Source organism: Nicotiana tabacum, chromosome 3 (genome assembly GCF_000715075.1).
Source record: "Nicotiana tabacum cultivar K326 chromosome 3, ASM71507v2, whole genome shotgun sequence".
Lineage (NCBI taxonomy): Eukaryota > Viridiplantae > Streptophyta > Magnoliopsida > Solanales > Solanaceae > Nicotiana > Nicotiana tabacum.
Window position 1 is genome coordinate 206,703,104 of NC_134082.1, and position 10,744 is coordinate 206,713,847.

Consider the following 10,744-nt stretch of genomic DNA (forward strand, 5'->3'; position numbering starts at 1 on the left):
TACTGCCCCATTTCTACAGCCAGCTAATAGTCTTCTCAAGAGTCCCTAAGACAGTCCTACTATATATTTTAATCAGTGACATGATGATACGATTATAATCCAAAACATTACAACTGAGGCAGATAATTTGAGCGAAATTAATAATCATCATAATTAAGCAAAGGTGAACCGGATAAATTAAAGAATGTTACAAAATGTTTATGTTCATCTAAATTTTTGCTTTTTTTTTTCCTACAATGAGATGATATTTAAATTATTTAAATCAGTCTGATAAATTCCTGGAAATCGATTCTGCCATCTCCATTTTCATCGAAAGCCATGATCATCTTCTTGCAATTTTCCAAGTCTGCAGATTGCTTTAATCCCAAAGCGCACAGAACTCTCTGCAAATCCCATTCATCAATAAATCCATCTTTGTCCTCATCAAATACATCAAAAGCTTCTTTAACATCTTGCTCTTTAGCTTCTAATTCCTCTCCAAATAGGTCAAAAATATCACTAGAATCCAACCTCTCTTGAATCTTTACATCTTCAGCATAGACAAAAATTCCCAAATTAGCCATAACTAACTCCACCTCTTCCCTGTATAAGCTTCCATCAACTACTTTCTCACTAAAAGATGTCACCTTTTGGTAGGTTTTTTCCTTTTGTCCATCAACTTTGGATTTAGCAAAAGACAAAAAACTGAAAAATCTTCTTGCACAATCAAATATTATATACAGAAAGAAGAAGCCAACTAAGCCATGAATTAGCAGGGGCACTGGAATTGTAGTTACAGGGAACTTCTTGATTGGAAAACGATTCAAATAACTAGGAGCTGCCATTTTTGTTTGTATGTTAATTGGAATTTCTTGATGTTATGGTGAAAGGAGGGTTATATTCTTGCATGCAGATAGAAAATATGAGGAAAAGAGAGATTTGTTGTTTTGGTTTTGATGAGAATGGAGAAGGTACAAGGGAAATATATATATACAAAGAGGAAAGGTTGAATTGAGTTTGAAATTTCAAGAGGAGGAAAGTGCTTAGTGGGTGCAGTTTATGAGTTCGTGGGAAAAGATGACCAAAAATAATCAAGATTTGGTATTCAATTCCACCCAATGGAAATGTCAAAGAAGTTTCATAATTTCTTACTGTGAAGAGTCATTTGCCTCTTTGTTGAATATGGTGGGGCAGGCTGGCCGTTTTTTTTAAGAAATTCTTTTGTCAGTTTGTGGTTGCTTTTGCACCAATTAAGCCTCTTTCAGTGACGAAAAAAAGCCTCGTTTAGTTGACCATAATAAGAAGGAAGGTACCCTGGAGTTTCCTCATTGATTTTGGTATCTATATTACTTCCTCTGGTCCAAAATAAGTAATTTTTTAGATATTTTCTCACAAATTAAGAAATTTACCTTTTAACATTAATTAGCAATGAAATTGATCATATTAACATTTACTATCTCTTCACATAAACACTCCTAACACATACTCCAACATTATTTACTCCAACGACAATGTAGGAAAAAAGTAATTCATTCATTCTTGAAATCTGAAAAAATCACTTATTTTGGACCACAGAAAAAAGTAAAAATAGCACGGTATAGCCAATTTTCGGACTGGTCATTCAAAAATAGTCGGTGTTTACCAAATCAATGAAAAATAGCCACTATTTTACTGCAACAGAGACCGGTCCAGCAAAATACACTGGAGTTCGGTGCACCTGTGTATGAACTCCAACATACTATACTGGACCGGTATACTTTGCTGGCTCCAGTATAATATACTGGAGACTGGAGCACTGGTGCTCCAAACTCCAGTATATTATGCTGGACCGGTATACTTGCTGGAACTCCAGTATATTATGTTGGTGTTCTAGTGTACTTATGATGGAATTCCGTCATATTATGCTAGAGTTCCAACATACTTATCTTGGAATTCCAGTATAATATGTTGGAGTTCAAGTATACTTATGTTGTTCATTGTTTTGATTGTTTTTCACATTAGGATGCTAAAAATTTAACTGTAAGGATTTTTTCTAAATATATTTTATGCTCTGGATTGTGCAATAACACCATTGATCATAGTTCTAGGTTGGTAGCATTGTGTGGCTATCCGTGGGAATTGTATTCTTGGTCTGACTAACAGTTTTAATTAACAGTGGTGTACGAAAAATAAAGAAAGATAAGGTTCTTCTATTGGTGTCATGCTACCAATTTTTTCCCATTTTTCGATCAACTTTAGATAAACTACATTGCTGCAATGACAAACATAAGGGGTGAGGGATGGGGTTGAAGCATAATGTTGTATTTTTGTGTCCTTTATTTTGTTCATGATCTTTGTGTCAAAGGTTTCAAGAAGGTACTGCACCAAAAAATGTGATTCTGTTAAAATCGCTTGTTGAAAGTAAATTGCATGTTTATTTCTGAAGCCACGACCGTGTTGGCAAAGCTGCATAATACAAACATTTATCCTTAAGTTGTAGCTTATATTACATAAAGGTAATTCTGTTGAAATTAAATAGGATAGTTTTGTAATACATTGAAGTATGGGCTTATGCTCATCTTCAGAAGTTTGTCTGTTTCCTTTTCTTGAGCCACACCATTTATACTTGATAATGAAAGTCTTTTCATTACCCAAAAAAAGAATATGTTGTTCTTGTGCACATAATTGGTACATATTGTATTGTTTTGTGGAATGAGTATTATTGTATTGGTAAATAAAGCATTTTCTGTGGTTGAATCACTGTTTTTTGTTATGAATATCATCTGGTATGTTAAAAATATTTGTTGAAGTAGGTTCAGTGAATGGAAATTATAAGCACATGAAAGTCTGTAATTTAATTGTCTATGCATATTTATGGATATAACAAATTTTATTATGTTCCTTACATTGCTTTTGTTTAGCAGGTACAAGGTACTTAAACAGTAGTGTCGTTCAAGGATGGTGTCGATCCAGGAGCAGCTACGAAGCACTTAATATTTGGTTTATTTTGGGGTCATATGTATATGCGTACAATGGCAATGCACAATGAAGTTTTGTGTAATATATATGTAATTCACTTTTTAGTAATAAAAAATATTTATAATATTCGACTTGAGAATTTTTTTTGGTGTTTGTTAAATATTACGGGAAGCTTTTGATATTGGTAGGCAAACTATATTAAATTTTGTGAGAATTAGGTTGCTACGGAAAATATATATATAATTTTCTTATTAAAGTTGTTGAGAAATACGTTATAGCAGTGACATAATTTTGTCACAGAAAATCAGTAATTGTTGCGATTGAAAAGTTGCCACAGTTGATTAAATGTTTTGGTGGCGACTTCAATCGCTGCAAATACGAATTTTCTCTCTCATGGTTTAATATTTGTGGCGACATAAGTCGCTGCTAAAGGTCATTTACAGTAGCGACAAAACTTTCCACTGATCAAGACATACTTTTGTGGCGACCTTTGTCGCCGCTAAAGGTAATATATACAGTGGCAACCATCTAATTTTTATTGTTGTGAAATTATTTTTTGTAGCATATTATTCTCACCTTTTGTGGCAACTACGTCACCACTAAACGTTTATTTTTAGCAGCGACTTCGTTTATCGTCACAGATAACATTTAGTTACGGTTGCACTTGCAGCAACACCGAGGTCGCCACTGATAACCTCTAGCGGCGACAATTAGCAAATTTGTAGCGACTTTGGTCGCCACTAAAAGGCTGATTTCTTGTAGTGTAATAACATTATTTTAAAAGATATTAGCGAATATTGACATATTTTCGAAAATTCAACAAGCTCTTTAGTATAACTATAGCTGAAAATTTTGATAAGATAAAATGTAACAAAGGTATAGAGAGAAATCCACCACTTTTGTCTTTCAATTCAATCCGATTCCTTTATTAAAACTTTATTTGCTTAATAAGAGAATAACTCTTTATACAATTACAAAAAAAAAAAAATATTTTTAACCAATTAAGGACTCTTCCCTATAGTATTCAGGTTCTTTCGTACATAATTTTCTTTTTCAGTTTGGTAGAAGGTTGACTGAAAGTTCTTAGCAGCGGGGCACCAAGGAATTCACTGCATTTTCCATGCTATCGCTTTCTTAATGCACTTGAAAGTGGAAAATAATTGGTACGCAAATTTACCAATTATATCAAGTTATGCATGAAGGAATTCCAAACTTGACCAAGTGGTTCGTCGTGAAATACACGAGAGGGAAAAAAAACTCAAGTCATATGCTACTTTCCAATAAAAAGAATGAAGATTAGTACCCCCTTCAAGATTTTCTTTTCTTTTTTCCTATAAGTAAAGGTACGGCAAGCGGCAAGAAATTTGTGTATTTATTTTGTGATATTCTTTAACATTTTTCTTCTCCTCCTTTATTTATTTTTGAGGGACTAGACAAGCTTGCCGCTATAACCGTTAAAATAGCATGAGCTAGCCAGTTTTCAGACTGGTCATTTAAAAATAGCCAACGTTTGCAAAGTTATTAAAAAATAGCTACTATTTTATTGTAACAGGGACCGATCCAGCATAATATACTGGAGATCGATGCACCTGTGTATGAACTTCCAGCATATTATGCTGGAACTCCAACACACGAAAAGTTCCAGCATAATATACTAGAGATTGGAGCACATGCGTATGAACTTCCGGCATATTATACTGGACCGATATATTATACTGGAACTCCAGTATATTATGCTGAAGTTTCAGTATACTTATGCTGGAGTTTCAGTATACTTATGCTAGAACTCCATTATGATAATACTGGAGTTTCAGTATACTTATGCTGGAACTCTATTATAATATACTAGAGTTCCAGTATACTTATGCTGGAACTCCAGCATATTATGCTGGAGTATTTTCCGGATTTTGTACAGTGTTTTTGTTCAGATTTATCTTTACATGAAAAGCGGCTAAATTTCGATTATTTTTAAAACTATAGCTATTTTTGAATGACCACTTATAAATTTAACTATTTTTGAATTTCTCCTGCTATAACCCAGGGAATAGAAATCCGTGACGTTTCATATTATGTTCTTAACTTCTAATAAAGAAGTCAATATAAGACGACTAATTCAGCCAAGAAGTAGGTCTATTCTTTAAGCGCTAAATCAATAGATCTTTTTTTTTGTTTCACCAAACAAAATATTCAACAATAAATAATGTAAAGTGGGTATTGGGCGGTGTATTTTCTTTAAGACCCATTGTTTCCTTTTTGTTTCATTGGAGAGTATTTTAGTTGAAACTTAAGGAATGAGATTTTATATTCCATATTTTAAATCAACATAGAAGGCTGGCTACAAGGAAAAACTTTATTGCAAAACCTGCCATTAGAAAAAATATTAAACTTCCTGTTGAATGAGGGATATGAATCCGTATTGGATACTTCTATGCAGTCAATGTTGGAAATTGTACGTCTTCGACACCCTTAGAACGTATAGCTCGATATTTAGAGTTCACATGTTGATTGAAGACATCATAGAATAAACTTGGAAGTGTTTGGTTCAACTACAATGAGCATCCAATTTAAAATTGTTTTGCCGTGTTGACAATTTGACATTTTCATTGTAGTATTCCGCTTTTCCATTGCCTCATTCAATATCTGCAAGATCGCAACTCTAGTTCTGTATGTCCTCTTTCTAGGTTATTTTTCTTTTTTGGATTCCTCCTACTAGTAACGCGTTCTCCCTTCAGTTTCACATACGTAGTAATAATTAGAGGTGAGTATAGTTTGGGCAAACCGAAATTCAAATCGAAATCCGAATTGTTTGGATTTTTTATTTCGATTTTCGGATTATGGATTGGATTTCGGATTTAATTTTAAAAAAAATTTTCGGATTGGATACTGGATTAGAACTTCAGTTTTTTGGATATTCGAATTTAATTTTTTTTATATTTTATATTTAGTCCATTATACATATGCCAATAGTAACAAGTCCAATATCCTAACCATTAGACACAATCTCATATATTCAATACTAATTACTAAGTTACTATTAGAATATTTTTTATTTGGATATGATTTTATTGTTGCTACTTCTTATCAGCCTTACTAATATCTTTATTGTATTTTACTGATGATGATTTCGATACTTGAATATTTTATTTGGATGATGAAAATATAGAATGATATGTTTTCTATTGTTTGATTTTTCTGAAACAGTCATCATAAATAAGAATTTTGAGTTTTTAAAGAACAAATGCTCTCTCTTTCTTCGTAAAAAACTAACACTGTCTGCCATCGTCATCACCGCCGTCTTCCACCATCACTGCTGGCAGCACAGGTAAGGCCTCTAACCTTCATCTTTCCTCTCTCCGGCGACTAGTCTCCGACCTTCTCTCTTTCTCTCTAAGGGAGCCACCTGGTTGAGAGTTGAGTCTTGAAACATAGGAACTTTGATTGGGAAGTCTATAGAGTTAGCGAAGATTCTTTGGAAGAGGAAGATTAATATAGCTTGTGTACAGAAACTAGATGGGTAGGAGATATGGAGCGGGATGCGGACGGGTTTAAACTATGGTTTTCTGGGAGCAAGGGGCAGGAACGGGGTTAGTATTTTGGTTGATAAGGACCTCTAGGATTTAGTGGTAGAGGTTAGGAGAGTGAGCGATAGACTGATGAGTATTAAGCTAGTTGTTGGTGGATTTACTTTGAACATAATCAATGCGTACACACCCTAGGCAGGCTTGGATGATGAAGTCAAAAGGTGTTTCAGGGAGTTTGAATGAGATGGTGCGCGGTATACCGCACACTGAGAAGCTTTTTATTGGAGGAGATTTCAACGGCCACGTTGGAACGAAGTTTGGGGCTATGATGATGTGCATGGTGGTTTCGGTTTTGGAGATAGAAATGGAGGAGGTACTTCCCTGCTGGATTTTGCTAAAGCATTTGAGTTGGTGATAGCAAACTCGAATTTTCCGAAGAAGGTGGAGCACTTGGTCACATTTCATAGCTCGGTGGCCAGGACCCAGATTGACTATCTTCTTTGCAGGAGGTTCGATAAAGGGTTTTGCACGAATTGCAAGGTCATCCCGAGTGAGAACTTCACGACCCTTCATAGGCTCCTAGCCATGGACCTTGAGATCACGAGGAAGAAGAGGAAGAGGGCAGTGTATGGCCAACCTAGGATCAAGTGGGGAGCCTTGACTGAAGACAAAGCGTAGGAGTTGGGGGTTAAGTTGTTGACTATGGGAGCTTGAAGGAATAGTGGGGATGCGAGCCTGATGTGGACCACGATAATGCAGTGAGGAAGTTTCCAGAGAGGTTCTAGGGGTCTCAAAGGGTTACAATGGTGGCCGAAACAGAGACTAGTGGTGGAATGAAGTGGTCCAAAGAAAGGTGAACACCAAAAAAGTGGCATATCTGAAGATAGTGGAAAGTATTGACGACAAGGAGAAGAGGTCAAATAGGGAGCGCTATAAGTTGGCTAGGAAGGAGGCGAAGTTATCAGTTACTGCAGCTAAGGCTGCAGCATTTAGTCATTTATATAAAGAACTTGAGGGTAAAGGCAGGATTAAAGGCTTTTTAGACTAGCCAAGGTGAGAGAGAAAAAGGCCCGTGACTTGGACCAAGTGAAGTGCATCAAGGACGAAGAAAGTAGAGTTTTGTTGGATGAGGCGCAATCCATCAGAGATGGCAGACTTACTTCCATAGTCTCTTGAACGAGGATGGGAATAGAGACATTGTTTTGGGTGATTTGGGATCCTCCACGAGTCGTTGTGACTTTGAGTATTGCAGGCGGATTAGAGTTGAGGAGGTTGTGGGGGCTATGCGTAAGATGAGCCGGGGAAGAGCGACAGGGCCAGAAGAAATCCTGATGGAGTTTTGGAAGAGTGTAGACAGGGATAGCTTGGAGTGGCTTACTGAGTTATTTAATATCATTTTTAGGATGAAAAAGATACCCGAAGAGTGGATATGGAGCACGACGGTTCCTTTGTATAAGAATAAGGGTGATATCCAAAATTGCAATAATTATCGAGGTATTAAGCTGCTTAACCATACTATGAAGGTGTGAGAGAGGGTGGTGGAGCTAAAGGTGAGGAGAAGGGTGTCTATTTCTGAGAACCAGTTTGGGTTTATGACGGAGCATTCGATTACGGAAGCTATTCATCTTGTTAGGAGATTAATGGAATAATATAGGGAGAGGAAGAGGGATTTGCATATGGTGTTCATCGATTTAGAAAAGACTTACGATAAAGTTCAGGGAAGTTCTGTGGAGATGTTTGGAGACTAGAGAGGTACATGTGGCCTACATTAGGGTGATTAAAGACATGTATGAGAGAGCAAAGACCTGTGTGAGGACTGTGGGAGGGGTCTTGGACCATTTTTCGATCGTGATGGGGTTGCATCAGATGTCGGCACTCAGCCCTTTTTTGACATGCCACATCCAAGGGAAGGTGTCGTGATGCATGTTATTTGAAGACGGCATTGTTTTGATCGACGAGACGAGCGACAGTGTTAACACGTGGTTAGAGGTGTGGAGACAAACCCTGGAGTCTAAAGGTTTCAAGCTGAGCAGAACCAAGACAGAATACTTGGAGTGTAAGTTTAGTGGTGCTACTCAGAGAGGGAGTGGAACGGGAGGTGAGGCTGGATTCACAAGTCATACCTAGGAGGGGAAGTTTTAAGTACCTTGGGTCTATTATACTTGCGGGTGGGGAGATTGATAAAGATGTCACACATCGTATTGAGACGGGATGGATGAAGTGGAGACTTGCTTCTGGTGTTTTATGTGACAAAAAGGTACCACAAAAACTTAAAGATATGTTTTATAGAGCGGTAGTCAGACCGACTATGTTGTATGGGGAGGAGTATTGACCAATCAAGAGCTCCCACATCCAGAAGATGAAGGTAGCAGAGATGAGGATGTTGAGATAGATGTGCAGACACACCATATTAGATAGGATTAGGAATGAAATTATTCGGGATAAGGTGAGTGTGGCCCCTATTGAGGACAAGATGCGGGAAGCACGACTTAGATGGTTTGGACATGTGAGGAGGTAAAGCAATGATGCCCCGATAAGGAGGTGTGAGAGATTGACATTGAAGGGCCTTAGAAGAGGTAGAGGTAGGCCGAAAAAGAGTTGAGGTAAGGTGATTAGACATGACATAGCGTAGCTACAACTGACCGAGGACGTGACCCGTGGTAGGAAGGTGTGAAGGTCGAAGATTAGGATAGTAAGTTAGGTAGTCTAGATAATTCATATCGGTAGTGTTAGTACGTACTCTCGCATTTTGTTTGTAGTAGGCTTTTTGTATTTCGAATATCTTACTATCTTATTATGTATGCTGCTTTTACATACTTTTTTGGTGTTGTCCCGTCTTGTTTCTTATTTTTATTAGGGTACCTATACTTACCTAAGCCGAAGGTCTATTAGAAACAGTCTCTCTATCTCCACAAGGTAAGGGTAAGGTCTGCGTATACACTAGCCTCTCCAGACCCCACTATGTGAGATTATATTGGGTATGTTATTATTGGTGTTTAATATTTTATTTGGATGTCTGCGGTGAAAATGAGGAACTTTTTAGGTGATTTAACATGAATACTTTATTTAGATGCTCATTATCGTAGAAAGAAGAAACATCTCAACTTATAAGCTTAAAACCGAAAATCCAAAATATCCAAACCGGCTTAAACCAAAAATTTAAAATTTCCAAACCGATTAATCCGAATCCAAACTTAAAATTTTTGATCCAATCCGAGTTTATTTGGATTGAATTTGGATTGTCATTTCTTCAATCCGAAGACCGAAAATTCAAACCGAAATTTTCATATCCAATTCAAAGCCCGAACGCCACCCCTAGTAATAATGGTCGTAAATTCTCTTGGGTAGAAGGAGATGGACTAGAGAAAATTTACAAAATCATGAATTTCCTTGTAAATCCCTCTAGGTTGTTCAGAGTTTCTTCTATGTTTTGTCTTCCCAAGTAAATTAGAAAAAATAATGTTAATTGGACTATCTCTGAAAGTTCAAATGAATTTTGAATTACTTGCGCTAATAAGATTTTTAATTAATTACGCGGGGAGGAATTCTAATTATAGACAGAGAGAGCCAAGAAAGAAAAAGAAAAAAATTAATAGAAAGAGGAGGAACGGTATGACTGTAAATAAACGGAAGTAAACGGGTTATTTTACTGGAATTGGTGAATATTTGTGACGTAGAGGATTTAGGGGGTCTATGGGTTCACTATCCGATTCCATAAAAAAAAACTAAAAAAAAAAAAGCAATTCTCGTGGGCTCCACGTATGCTGACCTACTTATCTTTCAAAAATAAAAAAAGAATTTAATTATTTTTAAAAAGAATTTTTACCTTCCTATACACTATTTAAAATTTTATTACCTTCTTACTCGAGTTTCAATTTATTACATGGTCATATACAATTTATCAATTATGTACAAATAACTTTTTGTTATAAATAGAATTCTATTTAAGGTGAATGTCTATATTCTAAAGAGATTCTAGGGTTTATTACTTGGTGGCTAAGTCACCATCTCCCTATAAATAGAGGGTTCTACTCCATTGTAAATCATCACATATCAATAAGAATTCTCTTCTCCCTACTTTTCTCTGCAATACTCTTCTTCTTCTTTTATTGTTTCATAACACGTTATCAGTACGAGACTATAACCAATTGAGTAGAAGCTTTGGGATTGAGCATAATGATTGTCAATTGTTCTATGAACTTCCTTCATGATTAAATTCTGAATTTAAGGCAAGTATTTTACTTTTCTCTTTCAAATTCTTGACATTCTATAATTTGATTTTAAAT

General features: G+C 36.1%; 1 protein-coding gene across 1 annotated transcript; it reads right to left on the bottom strand.

Annotated features, from left to right (window-relative positions):
• Nucleotides 1–257: 257 nt before the first annotated feature.
• LOC107788983 (putative calcium-binding protein CML46) lies at nt 258–824 on the bottom strand. The gene has a single exon (XM_016610734.1). It carries the CDS (start codon nt 822–824, stop codon nt 258–260), a length of 567 nt encoding a protein of 188 aa, XP_016466220.1.
• Nucleotides 825–10,744: the final 9,920 nt, after the last annotated feature.